Here is a 17,631-nt window from a genome sequence, read left to right on the forward strand (position 1 = left end):
TCAGTTGCGCCTGCTCTGGATACTTGTCCCTCCACTCAGAGATGGCCCCTCCTAAATTTGCGCTGGCTGAGGGCTGTCTTTTCACATGTGTTGGGCACGGGGACAGGTCCTCCACCAAGGAAGAGTTTGGAGCGGAGGGAGGAGGCTACCAGAAAGGCAAGATCCAGAAGCATCGAGGAGAAAGAAAAGCAAATGCATGGTTGGACTTTCCCCTCTAAACCTTGGAAAGGTGGTTCTAATTCCTGGGGCAAGGCATGGGACAGATACAGAAAAGGGGTGACAGGGATGATGGTTCTAATTCCTGGGGCAAGGCATGGGACAGATACAGAAAAGGGGTGACAGGGATGACTGCCCCAGGGCCTTCCATGAGCCTGCCTTCTGGGCTCAGACATGGCGGTGCTCTTCATCCACCCCCCAGGCATAATTGGAAGAGGAGGGTCAGAGACACAGGGCAAGGTCCTGGATTGGGAGACAATCTTCGCCCACCTTCTTGCTGACCTCTGTCACCCTTTTTTTGCATCCCTGGCACTTACTACAATGCCTGGCACAAAGGCCATCTCCATCTCTACAGTTAGTGCTTTCTGGCCCACCCCCAAGTCTTCAAACAGTTTTCCATATTGGTATTTATATTTTTGACATTTTTTGACCTGGATCCATGTTGTTTTTCTCCCCAGTATAATTAAGTTCCTTGAGGGACGGGTTGTTTCAATTTGGGTTTTGGATCCCTGGCTCTTAGCACAGTACTTAGAATACAGAAGGTGTTCAAAAATGCTTGTTAATGAGCAAGAGGAACCCTGGGCTTGAGAGTCACTCCCTACTTATCATGAGACTCTGGAAAAATGAAGAAAAATAAAATAAAACACAGCACTTCAGAAATGGAAAGAACCTTAGAGTTCATCTTGCCCAATCCTTTCATGTTATAGGAAAGGGATATAGAGGGTAGGAATAAACATTTATATAGCCCCTCCTATATACCAGGGAGAAGGAAGGGGAAGGTGCTATTATAATCCCCATATTACAGATGAGGAAACTGAGGCAAACAGGGTTAAGTGACTTGGTCAGGATCACACAGCAAGTAAGTATCTCAGGTCTCAGGTCTCCAGGTCTACAGCTCTACCTACTCGGTTTCCAGATTCCAGCGGAGGAAGTGGGGGTTACACAGAGAGGGAGCAAGCTTGCCTAAGGTCACTTAGTGACTGTGTGGGAGAGCTGGGACGAGGCTTGTGGCTCCTTTTCTACACCCTCTCCGGCTATAATCCAGAAACCCTACTGGGTCTTCAAAGGGCAACCCCCATGTCTCCTCCTCCATGAATCCTTCCCAGAGTTCTCCCAACTCCCCTTCTACGCTCTTCTGGCATGCGGTTCTCCTATTTCTTATGGTGCTTCATAACAACCACGCTATAGCTTATGCTGTGGCTTCAGTTTATATTTCCCCATGTACCGTTGAATTGAACCCTCAATTCAAATATCCTTTCTTATGGCAGCACACTTACTTATCTCGTGCACAACTACAAAAATTCTAATGGTATCGATCTTGGTTTGTTCACTACCTCTTCTCTCATAAAAAATAAGGATGAAATAAAGAGTAGGTGCTTAATAAATGTCTATGAATAAACGAATGAATGAATAAATGAACGAGCCAAGGGACAGTCAAAGGGACAGATGGAAAAATGTAATACAGACAGAGTATTAACCACAGAATCTTATCACAGAGCCCACAAGTAAATCATAGCTACTGCGGGAAGCAGAACAGATACTCAATAAATGTCTGTGAACGTATGAGTATAAATTAAGGGACATTTAGAGGAATAGAACAGGACATTTAGATCACACAGCTCATAGGAAACCGAGGCAGTCTGGTAATACAGTGGGGACAGGGCTGGACTTAAAGTCGGAAGACTCTTTTCTGACACTTCCTAGCCATGTGATCCTATGATTCTGCTTCGGTTTCTTCATCTGTAAAATGGGGATATTAATAGCACCAACCTCCCAAGATTGCTATAAGGATCAAATGAGATAACATTTGTACAGCACTTGGCAAACCCCAAAGCCCTATATAAATGCCAGCTATCGGTTAAAACTGTCCACAAAGATGGACACAAAACAGGTGCTCAAGAAATGTCAGTGAATGAATGAATATAGATCAAGGGGAATTCAGGACACTGAATACAACATTGGGAACCCACGAAATTCAAAGTCACCTCAAGGGAAATCTCCTGGGCTTGACTGCTGCAGCCACAGACCACCCTCCATCAGAGTGTGTCCCCTTTTCAGGCCAGAAGTCACAGCAGAGTTACTTTTCAAGACCAAAAGGAGGAAGAAATTGACGCCTGCCTGGAAAAGGTCAGGACCATGGACAGACACCATAGTATCTTCAAGCAAGAAGAGTCCTTGAATTGTCATGGATACCCATGTCCTCCTCTTTAAAAATCATGGGAAATGGGATTCTAAATGCCTCCTTCAGTCCTCCAATTCTACATTCTGAAATAGTAATAACTGCTGACATTTACATAGTCCTTCACAGCTATAGAAACCTTGCATAGATTTTCATGTGAGATCCTTACAACAGCTCTATGAGACAGACACTGAAAGTCTTATGAGTTCTATGTTTACAGGTGAGCAAACTGAGGCTCAGAGAGATTAGTTTCAAAATTACTGAATGACAAAGCCATAGCTTAAAGCCTTGTTTACTGCTTCCAGGCCCAAGGTTTTTCCCACTTATATACATACATACATACATATATATATATATATATATATATATATATATATATATTATATATATATATATATATATATATATATATATATATATATATATATATATATATATATATATATATATATATATATATACATACATATATATATGATGTTTTCTCCATAGTACTGGAAATTCTTCTCAATGCTTTACCCAACTCCCTCCTCCCGTGAAACAATAAAATGTCTGGCTTCTCACCAGAAATTACCCCCTAAGTTTGCTCTGTTGTTTTCCCTGGCCTGGAGCCCTTCCTCTTCTCCTGGTCCTGCTCACACCCCAGAGACAACCCTCACTTACCAGTTGCTTTTCCAGGTATGCCGAACATCATAGTCATGGATCTGGTGTTTGTCAGCTTGCTCATCCAGGAAATCAAACATGTATTTGATTGCAAGGGGGAGAGCACTGCCCCTGTGAGCTGTACTGAAGATGGTCTCAAATAGGTCATCCACAAACTTCTGTAAGGTTCCCTGGAAGCGGGCAGAAGAAAAAAGCGAGCTTGGTTGAATAAGAATTATTAGGCTACTGTTGACAGCATGGAGGCCCTGAGTTTGTCTCAGTTAGAGCTTTATTCAGTGGTCATAGGCTGAAGCCTAATCTTAGCTACATAAAGAGCCCTGACCCTGGCCACAGAAAGGCTTTCCTCCATCCACTCATATATGGAGGTCTAACTATGAGTACAATGGGATTCTTGATCCTACACACAGACTAAACCCTAATCAAGATATGCACCTGACCTATGACTAACCAAAAGCAGACTAGACTGGGCAAGAGACTGTGAAGTAAATCCCTTCAATGAGGGGAGCCATGACTGACAACGGCTCAAAAGCACAGCCTTCCAGAGTGATGAGAGGCAAGATGCTGGGCCCCACACTTTACAGACTATGGTTTCCCTAACTACTGCCTAGGAGGGGAGGGCAGAGGGTTTGTCATCTACAGAGATGTGCTCGACATCCCACAGTCAAGGTCAAGCAAAACAGAGAAAATAATGTAGCTTCCTATTGGAAGAAAAACAAGATTGAAATTTGTGAACCAAAAGCCTATGGTTCTACCCAGCACCTCATTTGTCCCCCAGGTATATGGAGGTGTAAACTTGGTACATGAATATCTGACCCAATCAACACTGACTATTACCTTGGGACAAGGATGACTGAGTTCATTTTATAGAACCGGGAGGTTTACAAATGGATTTACATATATTTTCCTAGTCAACAACTAAGAGAGCAAAGCAGATTTCTCAGAGAGTTCTAAGGAATTAATAACAATCCCTCCAATCTTTTCCAAAGTGCTTTCACATTTTTTTGAAGGCTTTTTACTTTACTTGTGTAAAGAACCTCAGGAGGACCTTTAGAAGGCAGACGGGGCAAGGATTATAGCCCCCACTTTACAGATAAGGACACTGAGATTAGAGAAGGTAAATGAGTCACTGCATCATTCTCTGGACATCAGTTTCTTCTTCTGAAGAAGAAAAAGTGGGTTTGATCAAGAGATCTCTAAGATTCTCTTCCAGTTCTAAATGTTATAATCACAAAGACTAAGCAATGGGACTCTAGGAAGTATATAAGTCAGCAGTAAGTCTCCTACATTCTGAGTCCCCCAGGTTTGTAAGACATATTTAAGTTGTTGAAAGTGAGAGATCAGAGCTTGGGAATAGGAAGGCACTAGTCCATACTTTTTCACCTGGCCTCCTACTACTTCTCCCTCAAGGAAGGAGGGAAGAAAGAAGGAAGGAAAGGAAAAAAGGAAGGAAGGAAGGAAGGAAAGAAAGGAAAGGAAGAGAAGGAGGGAGAGAGGGACAGAAAGAGGAAGGAAGAAAGGAAGGAAGGAGGGAGGGAAGAAAGAAGGAAGGAAAGGAAGAAAGGAAGGAAGGAAGGGAGGGAGAGAGGGATGGAAAGAGGAGGGAAGGAGAAAGAGAGGCAGGGAGGGAGGAGGAACAGAATTTACAGTGTGTTGGCTGGGACTGAACAATGACTTCGAAAAGCCCCCTGCAATGGGCTGCTTTGTTAGTCCTCAACAATGGAAGTATTCAAGAAGAGGCTAAATGGCCATTTTCCAGGAATATAAGAGCAAGAACTTCTGGATTGACTGACTGCAATCTCTTCCAGCTCAGGATTCTTGCTCCCTGGAGGGCATGCACCAGACACTTCTGTGCATCTGTATGACACACCAAACTAAATGTGGAGTGCCTGCTGGCTAAATGACACCTTTAACCTGGGGTCGCAGGATTGGGGCTCAAAGGGTGTCAGAGCATCCAGGAGCCCCCTCAATGAACAGATGAGGAAACTGAGGCCCAGACAGCAGAAGAGCCTGCCCAAGAAGTAGAATCCCAACCAGGATTCGAACCCAGCTGTTGTGCTCTCTGTCGAGCTGCCCTTTGGGTCATGGCTCCACTCAAAGTTTCAGCCCCAATCGTCCCCTCCCCCAGATACCTTGGTGGCCAGCAGCCGGGTCAGGTAGATCTCGGAGACCATCTTGCTGCCTCGGTCCCCTTCCCGCTGGTCTAAGTGGTCGTGGTTCTTGACCAGGTGCCAGAGCTTGGTGCCGCTCTCCAGGTCAGGTGTGATCATCGGGGTGCGTGAGCGCAGGCTGTCGGGACTGCTGGCGGTCCTGAGCATGCTCTCTGGTGGGACAGTGTGGCGTGACCAACCCTATCCCAGGTAAGTCCCCTGAGTCACTCCCTACGCCCTTCTTCGCAGGGCTGACCCCAATGGGTCCCCCAGGGGAGACGGGCCTGGCCGTAAGCACTTTGGGAAAGTCATCTGCCACAAGATTCAGCAAAGACTGGGCCCCAAACACCCCAAACACCCCCTGAAAAGCTATGGATCCACAGCATCCAAACTATGGATGACAGCATCACCATCCATACTGAGGGACCTTCATTAGATCACATCAGCAAAGACTGCTCCCATCCGAGCCTTTTAATCTTGCCAGTCTTGCCCGTGCTTTTCCATGAATCCCCCAGAGACAAGCTAAGGGTGACTGGCTTAGGATTCTCCACTCTTTCATCAGTACCAGAGCAGCATAAAGGCTGGCTCACCCAGCCCTCCGTTTCATCACGGGCAATCCTCTCCCTTTTTCTGAAATCTGTGAGTCTGTCTAGGCTATAGCCCCATCTGTGATGAGTAGCTCAGTGATAAACCTCCCAACACCCCGGGAGGGAGGAGTTCTTATCCCCTTTTTAAGCTGAGGAAACTGAGACAGACAAGGGCTAAGTGAGTCAGTCTGAGGCAGGATTAGAATTCAGATGGTCCCGATTCCAGTCTCTACTCTCAAGGACTCACCGTATCTGCTGAGGGACTTCGTGAAGGTGGAGGAATTGGAGATATTATAGGCTGAATTCTGCTTGGGCACCAGGGCCACAGAGGAGCCGTCGGTCACCTGTGGTCAGAAAGGCCAGGGGTCAGGGCCCTGACTGGTTACAACCTTCCGTTCATTGCCCCTTCTCCACCCTTCTGCTCAAAGCAATGGCATTCTCACAACAACCAGATTCTACCAAGCTTTTCAGCACTCATCTCTTTCCCCACGGATCCTCACAATAACTCACATCTTTCCAGGATTCTTTCAAGGACCCAAAGGGCTGCTCTCCTCTGGCTGCTATCTCTGTCTTTTGAAATTTTGCACAGTCTTCAAGGGCCAACTTAAATGGCCCCTTCTTCACAAAGCCTCCCCAGTGCCCTGCTCCCACAGTGGCTTTCCCTCCTCCGAGCTCCCGCAGCTCTTTTACAGGGCTTGTACCATTTTAATTCATACTTCTATGGTCTGTATTGTATACAGCCTTATCTCCTCACTCTAAAGTGACTTCATGGAAGGGAAGGACTCAAACCTCTAGAACATGGTTATATGTCTTCCCTCCCTGTCCTACCTCCCAAGGCGCTACATAATCTGGGCTCTCAACAAAATTTTATTTTAAAAAAAAGTATTATTCATTTATTTTCAGCATTCCTTTTTTTTAATTCTGAGTTTCAAATTCTGTTCCTCCCTCTAGTCCTTCCCTCAGCCATGTAAAAGGCAAGCAATACACTCTCATTATACATGTGAAATCATGCAAAATATATTTCTATAGTAGCCATGTCACTTCTTTCCCCCCCAAAAAAAATAAAAAACCTGCAAGAAAAATAAAGTAAAAAATTGTCTGCTTTAATCTATACTCAGAGTTCATTATTTCTCTCTGGAGGTGAAGAGCATTTTTCACCATAGGTCCTTCAGAACTGTCTTGAATCACTGTGTCTCAATGAAATTTTAATGAATGAATAAAAATCCCTGGGAAGGGGCAGGGGAGCTATTATTATCCCCATTTGCAGATAAGGAACCTAGTATGCTGGAATGGAAGTCAGAAGACCTAAAGGCTCAGCTCTGCTGTGAACTGGCTGTGTGACCTTGGAGAAGCCCTTTCCCAGACTACCCAAGTCAGTACCTATAGAGCATTTGATGATAACAATGATAGCACTGATATCATAGTTTAAAGATCTATTCATCTAATCCTCCCAAAAGCCTCAGAGGCGAGGGCATTAATATCCCTATTTTACATGTAAAAAAAGAGTAAGTGTCAGAAGCATAAAGGTCGCATGGCTGTAAAAGTCTGAGGCAGGATCTGAATTCAGGGCTTCCTGATTCTGAGTCCAGTGCTCGGTGCACTATGAGACCTACATGCCATCCAGTGTGTGCAAAGCATCAGGCAATGGAGTAAAATGAGCATAATGTGCTTCCTTCCCTCTACTCTCTGCCTCAACAGGAGGGATTAAGACAAGCACAAAAATAATTACAATAAAGAAAAAAATATATGTCACGATATCACAGGAAAAGGGCATATGAAGCATTCTGGGGTTCTGAAAAAGCTCTGGGGATCAGAGAAGGCATGATGGAAGGGGGGAAGCTGAGCTGGTGCTGAAAGACGAGATCAAGTTGCAACAAATGAAGAAAAGGGTTAGAGGTCATATGGAGTAAATACCCAGATTCAGAAATAGGTAGGATAAATTTGGAGAATGTCAAGGAGCTCAGACTGGCTGGGAGCAAAGAAAGACAATGTTGGAGAGAATTTACTTTCTTGAAGGCTAGGCTGTGGTACCTATATTCAATTCAATAAGAAATGGGGGACCTGACCAACACAGGAATGGGAATCTAAAGAAAGGGGTAGAAGCTGAAAAACAATGCAGAAAAAGAACTCACACACTGTATGGAAATGAGTTTTAATTTCCTTTTCAGTGAAACAGGGGCCTGGGATTAAATGAGTCTCTTTTCCAGCCCTAACATTCCCTGTTCTAAGGCCCCTCCAGCTCCGACATTCCCTGTGCTAAGGCCCCTCCAGCTCCGACATTCCCTGTGCTAAGGCCCCTCCAGCTCCGACATTCCCTGTGCTAAGGCCCCTCCAGCTCCGACATTCCCTGTGCTAAGGCCCCTCCAGCTCCGACATTCCCTGTGCTAAGGCCCCTCCAGCTCCGACATTCCCTGTGCTAAGGCCCCTCCAGCTCCGACATTCCCTGTGCTAAGGCCCCTCCAGCTCCGACATTCCCTGTGCTAAGGCCCCTCCAGCTCCGACATTCCCTGTGCTAAGGCCCCTCCAGCTCCGACATTCCCTGTGCTAAGGCCCCTCCAGCTCCGACATTCCCTGTGCTAAGGCCCCTCCAGCTCCGACATTCCCTGTGCTAAGGCCCCTCCAGCTCCGACATTCCCTGTGCTAAGGCCCCTCCAGCTCCGACATTCCCTGTGCTAAGGCCCCTCCAGCTCCGACATTCCCTGTGCTAAGGCCCCTCCAGCTCCGACATTCCCTGTGCTAAGGCCCCTCCAGCTCCGACATTCCCTGTGCTAAGGCCCCTCCAGCTCTGACATTCTCTGCTCCTTTCAACTCTCACCTAACTTCCCCATCTCTGATTCTCTAATTCCTTCCATTTCTAATTTCTTTATGCTATGAACTTGTCCAACGTCAGTTAAAGGTCAAACTTGGGCTAGAGCCCAAAGCTCCTGGTGGTCAGTTCCTCATCCCTGCTCCCCCAACACCTGCCCAGAGGCAGAGCCCAGTCCCTGATGAGAAGCCGAAGATGGGCATCTGGAGAGCAGTCTCGTAAGGAAGAGGCACCTGTTCTAGGAGCGTGGGTGGGCTCCCTTCTCCCCAGGTCTTTGAGCAGCCCCACATGCTGAGCATGGGTGTCCCTTATACGCATCCATTAAAGTGATTCTTTTTGTAATTGCAAGTCGACTGGAGCTAGGTGACTTGCCAGGGTCACAGGTTACTAAGTGTCAAGGGCCTGAGGTTGGCTTTGACCTCTGTCCTCCCGGCCCCTGGGGCCGCTGCAGGGATTCCCTGCAGAGAGCCGAGGATGCGGAAAGGCCTTACCTGGTAATGGGCCAGAGTGTTAAGTCTCTTCCAGTCATTGTCTATCTTGGTGGTTACATCCTCGTCCTGCAGGATGATTCTGGCCATTCGGCCCTGACGCCACTCTATATGATGGGGGCAAAAGAAGGGGAGGTTGAGGTTCACGCAGTCAGTGATTCCATAAGCAAAAGCCAGGGGTGGGGAGTGGGTGTTCTGCTGCTATCCCCCGTGAAGGGGGGGCTTCCTAAGTCAGGAAGCGGGGGCTGGGGCTCCTGCTGCTGCAGCTAGAAGGCTTTCATCACACCACAGAGAAGGGCAGGAAGAAGCCACACTCTACCTAGAAAGCACTGTATAAATTCAGGGACAGAGAGGGGGCTGTGTCCCTTAAAGCTCTAAATGTATGATTCTAAGACCTGATTTCTTGTGAAGAGAGTGAGCTTAGAAAATGCTACCACCAAGTTCACTCGGGAGCCTCCAAGGCACTTCCCTATAACTTCTCTGCTCAAGTACTACTGTGGCTCCCCATTACCTATGATAGCAAGACCCAATGATTCAGCCCTCCAACCTTTCTTCTCATTGTTTGCCCACAGCATCCTCTGCTCCACTGGGCCAGGTTTCTCACTGTCATCTAAATACGCTTCTCATTTGCCCACAACTGCCAGTGCCTTTACTTACTGTTCCCTTAAGCTGGAATGTCTTCCCCACCCCAACCCATCAACTCCTACTGTTAGTTAATTATTTCATGTGTATGTTTTACTCCCCAAGTCAGGCTGCAAGCTCCTTAAAGGCTCCCTGAAACTTCTAAATATGGGCCATATTTATCTTATCAGCCTTTCAGGGGTCATGTCTGGACCTTCCCGTGTCTCCCCAGAGCACCAAACACTAGTCCTGCTGGGCCCCGGGCCTCCCCCTTCTCCTAATTAGCTTTTGCCCTCACACCAGGTTCAGCTCAGGCCCCATCTCAGCTTGAGGTCTTCCACGAATCCTCCAGACTCATCCTCCCCTCCTGGGATTGCTAAAGTAACTCTGGTCCGCACCATACAAAGCAGCCCCTGACTCTAGCCACGGGAGTATTTCCCCAAGAACAGCACCAGCTTCCTGAAGACGGAGATGTTTTGTCCCTCCTGTAATCTGTGCAGCACGGTTGGGTAAATAATCTGCCAATGGACCGAGAGCCCAGGACTGCTTCATCCTCACCCTATAATCTGGGTCTCTACGAGGCACTGTGGAGGTGCTCCCCAAATCCACCTGGTCTGCCCCAGAACTTGCTCCTCCCTCCCAGCCCAGTAGGCCTCTGGCTCACCCAGGTCCATGTCCCCAGCCTTGGGCCTCTGGGAGTAAGGAACCCCCTTATAGACGGCATCTAGCAGCTTCTCCTTCACTTGTGTGATGGTGTCGCAGTTCAGCACCTTGACCGGGATCTCAGGAGCATTCTCGTTCTCTGGATTCACACAGTTCAGCGTCTGGATTGGGGCAGAGAATGGAGAAAGAGCATGACCTTGAGGAAGGCAGGGTGTCTGCTGAGGCTCCTGACCAAAGGAGGGGCCATCTTTTTCTCCTCTTCGGCGTCCGTCACCAAGCTCCCCGTAGACCATCCTTCACTTCAGGCCCGGAACAGCAGGAAGAGATACCCACCAGACAGAAAGGGCCGAGTCATTCTGAGTCATTTGGCCCACCACCCAGCAAATGGACTTTAAAGGTCACGTGAAGGGAGAAAATGCCAGTGAGAAGGACTGACTGCTGTCATCACTGGCCAGGCTCTTGGCGCACCACTTAATCATCTCCTATCTCCTACACTTGGCGGTCACACAGTGTCGTGGAAAGAAAAGACAATTCAGGGTCGGAAGATCAGAGCTGGAGTCCCAGCTCTATGATTTGTTAGCTACAGGTGCTCAATAAATGCCTCCCACTTAAGGTGCTGGGAGAATCCAATGAGATCGCAGAGAACGTACCAGGTGATTTGTGAAACGCTAGATACAGAAGACCCTGAAAGAGTCAGACCTCAGAGGCCGCTCAGTCCAAGTCCCTAATTTCACAGAATTAAGGCAGTGAATTTCAGTGAGCTGCCTTGTGGGACACCACTGGTAGGGACCGACCCATGACTCGGGCCAAGGTCCGTCGCAGCGCCTCCCAGGACGGAGCATTAGTTCTTTAACCACATCACCTGTGTGAGCTTTCTCTCCTGTGCCTTCTTCCCCTATAAATACTCTGCCTCCTGAACCCTATTCTCTGCCACAGACTTGGCAAAGGACTGGGCCCAGGGCCCTTCACAGTGAATTCTCACTGAAGGGACATCAAATTTTGGCGGTAAACTTCAAGGTGGTAAGAGAGACCGGGAAATTCCAAGGGATGAAAAAGACCCGGGGGTGCAAGACGGAACCATGGAGAGATCAGAAGGGATCCCAAATGGGGACAGTCCCTGCAGCAGCCACATGCCGTGAGGGGGATGACCTAAGAGCCCTTGGGGAACTCGGCACGGGGGTCCATACCACACGTGCCCCCAAGCCTTCAATGGGACACAGGGAGGAGGGTCTCGTGGGACTCACCAGCATCTTGTAGTCAATCTGCTGGCGGATGAGTTTGTCTTCACTCAGGGAATAGCGAGCCTCTCCAGTGATGGCATCGATCGGACCTTTCTCCATCTGCTGCTTGATAGCACAGTAGAGCATAAAGAGAGGCTCCCCTGCACACTCCTGAGGTAGGAAAGGAACACAGGTCAAGGAAGAGTTTCCATCAAGAGGGTCGCACAGCCTCCCTGGAGGCAGCAACTTGAGAACAGGCCATCCCAAACCAAGCACAACATCTCCTTCAAAACGCTTGGGAAAAATCTCGAGACTTACCTCCACCAGGAAGGCCATCGTCCACTGACTTCCCCATCTCTGAATTCCTACCTATTATCCATCTGAACCATGCTCTGGTTTTAAAAACTATTTCCCTCTAAATTACATGACATTCTTTCCAAATTTTGAATTCCAAGTTCTTTCCCTCCCTCCCCACCTGCCCTCATCGAGAAAACAATCTGACATAAGTTATGCGTGTGTAATCATGTAAAACATTTCCGTGATCCACTGCTTTCCTAAATGAACAATTCTCTAAATGTTCCAAAAGTAGGACTCACTCTCTCCCATCAATATACCCCTGCAAAGGCTGTGACCCAGGCCCGTGTGTACCCCGCCACTCCTCTCACACATGAGCCCTGCCTGAATCCCACCAGTTAGTATCTCTTCCTTCTCCTGCCAAAGTTATTGTTGATATTCTACATCTATTTCCTTTTTTATTGAAGCTTTTTTAATTTTTCACCACTGACCTTTGCAAAACCTGTGCTCCAATTTTCCCCCTCTCCTAGATGGCAAGCAATCCAATATATCTCCATCTATTTTCACACATACATGCTGTTTCCTCGGTAGAATATAGGATTGTGGAGAACAGGGACTATTTCATTTTTGTCATTACAGCCCAAGTGCCTAGCATAGTACCTGGGATATAGGTGCTAAATAAAAGCTTGTTGATGGTTTGACTAAGAAATATCAGCTGTGCTTGCCCAACATGGCCCAGAACCTTTCTCGTCTCTTGTATCCCTTGGTCCAGAGCTGAATGTCTATTATTCCTATGCTCTTGCCATTGCCTGGAATCCTCCGGTCCTCTTTTTCCCTCCCCCACCTCTTAGCCCAATCTCTGCCTCTCCAAATTCTATTCAGACTTCAAAGTCCAGCTCGGCCCCACTCTCTGTGCAGCTTTCAATGGTTTCTGCTTCCTCCAGCATCTTCCAGAACGTATTATCTACCTGGCATAATTACACAACTGATTCTATACTGCCTCATAAAGTCAATAATATTTCATTCCCTCCCCCCATCTTAGACCCCCCTTCTGGGCACAGTGTTTGTCGTGAGCACCAAATGAGGGTGAGAGGAAAAGGGCCTGGACCTGGATTTGATCTATGGAAGGAACTCCCAGCATGATAACTCCTTCCACTCAATGAAGGTCAGCAATCATCTAGAACTTATAGTTTTAGAGAGAAATCCATCTAAGGTACTGAAGGACTTTAGAAAGATTTGAACTTTACCGACTCACAATGAGCCATTTTCATCTAACAAAGTCACATGTGCAAAGTGCTCAAAAACGTAATGTGTTTATATAACCTAGATCAAATTGCTTACCATCTTGGGGAGAAAGGATGAAAATTCAAAATTCAAATTTTTTTAAAAATAGATATCAAAATGTGTCTTTACATTTAATTGGAAAAATAAAATAACACTAAATAAAGAAATGTAGGTGATATAAAAACAAACTTAATAAATTTTAAAAAATTTAAAAGGGTAATGGGCTACAGTGGCAGTTATTCATCTTATTATGAGAGGGTAAGTTTCTTGAGGGCCAGGCCTGAGGATTCTGATTTTCTATGTATTGCCACAGTGCCAGCACAGGATTGGCACAAAAAATAACCAATATCATACACGTCTCAGAGATGCCGAGCATCTTGCCCAACACACAAGGAGCCAAAAGAGGCAACCACTGCTTCATTCAGAGGCACCAGCCCAGCATCACGTATAAAGCCCTAGACTCGAGGGCAGAACCATCTCTGATAGTTTTAACTTGTATGAGGTTGGGCAAGTCACATAATTCTATGGCTCAGTTTATTCATCTGTCAAATTGGGGGGGGGGGATTTCACCTCTAAGGTTCCTTCCAGTTAAAAACCAACAAGCTGTGACTTTGTTGACTAAATGGTCATTCCATGTTTTACTCCTTTATAGTTCTGTAAATATACTTATGTTTCAATAAGTATAGTTATGTCTCTAAGAATATTTATTAAAATTTATATCAATGTATTTGTTTCTATAAGTAGTTATATAAATATTTATATTCATACACATAAGTTTCTATAAGTATATTCATATAAATGGATTTATGCATCTTTAAGTATATTTATTTATATGAATGTACTGTTTCTATAAGTATATTTGTACATTTATATGAATTTATTTATGTTTCTAAGTATATAGAAATAATTTTTTTATCTTTATATTCCTTTCTATTTTGTGTGAGAGGTTCTGGGTAAGCGGCAATAAGTATAAGGAAATACAGCACAGGAATCCCTAGAGAAAGTGAGCTCAGCTGAACCTTGAAGGAGGAGTCAACCTGAGACAGTCAGGAGTCATGTTCCACAAACACCTGTCGTTTGGCTGTGTGATGGGATGAAGTGAAAGAAGGGGATTTGGGAGTTCTGGAGGATTCCAGTCAGACTCTAGAAGGGATGGGCCTTAGACAGACTGCTTACAATCCTACGATCCCAAGCCATGGCCATGAAGCTGGGTCTCAGCAGAAAGAGAATCAACCACGCTGTGGCCCCTGCCTGTGGATGGGCCTCCACCTGCGCATGGGCCTCCACCTGCGCATGGGCCTCCTCCAGGTCTACTCCCCCGAGGTCCAGCCAAGGCAGACTCTTCCAAGTGGAGCTCCCTACCTTCCCGTTCAGGGACGGAGGGAGGGCAGTAAAGCGGGCCAGGGAGACTTTTGAGTGGGAAGGCGGCAGAGAAGTTCCAATAGCCTCTTCCTTCCTCCCCGGCCACCTCACAAATAAATTGTCCTTTGGACCAAAGTGCACTGCTCCCCCTGTCACCATATGCTGTTAGCATCTCGTTAGCATCTGCAGTAATTAAAGAGACAGCTGCTAACGAGCAGGAGCATGCATATATCATCCCGAGACCTTCCAACAACATGCCTGTCTTTGAAATTATGTTTCATTTGCAAACTCGGCTTCATTAAGTCAGCTTCGGGAGAGGGGGAAAAGGGTGAGGGAGAAAGGGAGAGCGAGAAAGGCGACCCAATTTGGAGGCTGGGAGCCGTTTATTAATAGCCATCTCTCTTCCTGGAAGATGCAAAAGCAAAAATAATGACCGCCAAGGCAAGCAGCCCTGTGAGTGTCCCCTCTGCAGAGCCAAGCCTGCCTCTCCCTGTCACGTCCCCGCTCCCTCCGCCTTCGGGATGCTCGGGACCGGGAGGAGCCCTTCCTCCAAGGCTCCGGCTCCCAAGTAGTCCCCGGACAAAGCTCGGGGGGAAGGGAAGGAGGGAGCAGTTCCCTGCCCTCGTGGCAGGCCCACTGAGGGACGGAGAGGCAAGAAGAGAGCCAGTCCAATGGAGATTGGAGAATGTCAGGCCCAGCCTGTCCCCAACTACCCAGGAGTCTGTTCTGTCTACTAGAACACGGACTGAGTGACTTTAAGCCAATTCTCTTTGGACTTCAGTTTCCTCATCTGTGAAATGAAGAAGCTGGACTCAATACACGAAGTACAAGCAAGTTCCTCTAAATGCCATGGTTCTATGTTATTTCATTGAGCCTCAGCTTCCTAATCTGTAAAATGGAGATAACAACTAGCTATCTCTATTATATATGAGACTATTATAAGGGACAGCTGGAGGCAAAATACAAAAATTCCTTACAAAATATAACATAAATAGGATTTCTCCTTATCCAGTATCCTCCACCCTCTAGCCTACCTGAATCAACACTTACCTAGTCCATGAAGTCCTCCCTGACGATGAGCATCAACCTGAGAACCACAAGACCTGGGCTCCAACGCTGGCTACCTTAATGTCACCTTGCACAATCGCTTTCCACCCCCACCCCCAAGCCTCAATTTCTTCATCAATATAGTGATGATCACATGAAAGATGGGAGGGGGTCTTAAACTTTTCTGTCTTGGATCACCCCCCGCACCCCAGAGTATGATGGAGTCTATGGAACCCTTTCCAGAAGAAAATTTTTATACAGGAAATCAGTCACGGTAAATAGTTAGTTAGCAAAATAGTTTTGTTTTGTTTTTTAAAAGCCAAGTTCATAGTCTAATAGTCATATACTAAAATCATCTTTACAGTTTCTAAGCTTTTAGACATTCTGTGTTTTGAAGCCTCCATCATCTCCAATGATCTATCTTGAAATACTCTATATAGTGCCTTCCATCTGTGTGACATCCCATGTTCTAAAAGTTCTACTTCTAACATCCTATGATGTAAGATCTTTTCCAGTTTTTGAATTTATATTCTAAGGTTCCTCTGTTCCTAAACTCTAACATTTCATTCCTACATTCTAGGATCCATATATACTATGCAGTCTATATTCCTCTATTTCTAAGGTCCCCTCTGGGTCTGACACCTTATTTATAATTTCCCGCCCAGTTTAGGCAGCCTATGTCCTAAGATCCTGGCCAACTTTGAGGTCCTAGTGTTCCAGGTTCGAAGGTCTCAGGACAATCTAGACATTCCCTTAGCAGTTACCTCTAGCCCATATGGGGCCTATGCCTCCCATAAAACAACTTGCTGATCTATCGGAACTCAGCAGTCCCCGAAGGGCTGCCAGCACCAATGGCTCCTAGCACCCCTGGCCCTGGTTGGGAGCCGCGCTCCTTGCCCACGAGCGGGGCTTCCGCCTAAGGATGCTGAACGCCCCCAGGGCTGAGACACACATACCCCATATGCTGCTGCAGATGAGGGGTCCTAAGGATCCCTGCAGGCGGGATGGAGCATACGAAGAAAGTTCTGGGGAAAGCACGGTCAGGGGCTCGCGTGCATAATGTACATTCTAAGGAAGTTTCCAAACTGGAAAAGTCTCCCATGGGAGCAGTGAAATCATGCGGGGAGGTGGCCATCCCTGGCGGTTCTCGGGCCCAGAACAAGGCTTGTTGTGAGCCACTGGATTATCATCTTCCTACAGTCCCTTCAATCTCCCAGCAGCTCACAAGTCTTTCTTCTCCTTCCCCTACTAGGCCTGGTCTTTAGAGCCAAGGGTGATCCTTGAGTATCAGGTATGAGAAAATGAATTTAGTGGGGGGTGGGGGTGGCAGAAGAGCTAGAATGAAAGAACAGGAAAACGAGTTTAAGATGCAGCTCCGTCATTCCCCTGGAGTTACCCGGACAAGCCATCCAGGCTTCTCCTGTGGCTTGTTTTCCACCTGTAAACTTGGGTAATAACGCTCATGCTGCCCATCTCTCAGGGGTATTCTAGGGAAAGGGTTTTTGGTAAGCGTCCATCAATCAATAAGCCCTGTGTGCCAGGCCCTGTGCTACATGGGAGGGAACAAAGAACAAAAGGAAATGAGTCTGACTTCAAAAAGCGCGCTCGCGCATATACAGATCAGTATATTAAAATATGAATAATAAAAAGATCTAAACATTATATTATTAGATATTATCCATGATTATATTATTAATTCCATCATAATACTGATTGTATTATTAGACATAAATATCTAAAAACATATAAACCCATGTATGTTATATTAATATATGATTTTCCATATAAACGCAATCTATACCATATAGATTATATTATCATAATTACACACACGCAGAGCTACATTACAGGACTAAAAACTGTGTGCTCCTTCCCTAAGGATGTGGAACACAGCCTCTTTTGCCACGCAGGGTCGACACTTGCCGAACAGCTCTTTTTCCTCTTTCTTTTCTAATCTTCCCTAAAAGGATTGCCTGCCTGGTAGGAGAGGGGGAAGTGATTAGTTTTTTAAAAAATGAGAGTGGACTAAGAACAAAAGATATAATAAATATAGT

General features: G+C 46.4%; 1 protein-coding gene across 1 annotated transcript in view; it reads right to left on the reverse strand.

Moving 5' to 3' along the window:
* PLXNA1 (plexin A1) overlaps positions 1–17,631 on the reverse strand; it is a gene marked incomplete in the record, with an annotated part of 256,809 nt that overhangs the window by 30,883 nt on the left and 208,295 nt on the right. Inside the window, 6 exon segments of the mRNA XM_074283782.1 lie at positions 3,059–3,228; positions 5,188–5,378; positions 6,040–6,136; positions 9,090–9,193; positions 10,372–10,531; positions 11,615–11,761. Coding sequence (XP_074139883.1) covers positions 3,059–3,228; positions 5,188–5,378; positions 6,040–6,136; positions 9,090–9,193; positions 10,372–10,531; positions 11,615–11,761 — 869 coding nt within the window.

This window comes from Sminthopsis crassicaudata, chromosome 1 (genome assembly GCF_048593235.1).
Source record: "Sminthopsis crassicaudata isolate SCR6 chromosome 1, ASM4859323v1, whole genome shotgun sequence".
NCBI lineage: Eukaryota > Metazoa > Chordata > Mammalia > Dasyuromorphia > Dasyuridae > Sminthopsis > Sminthopsis crassicaudata.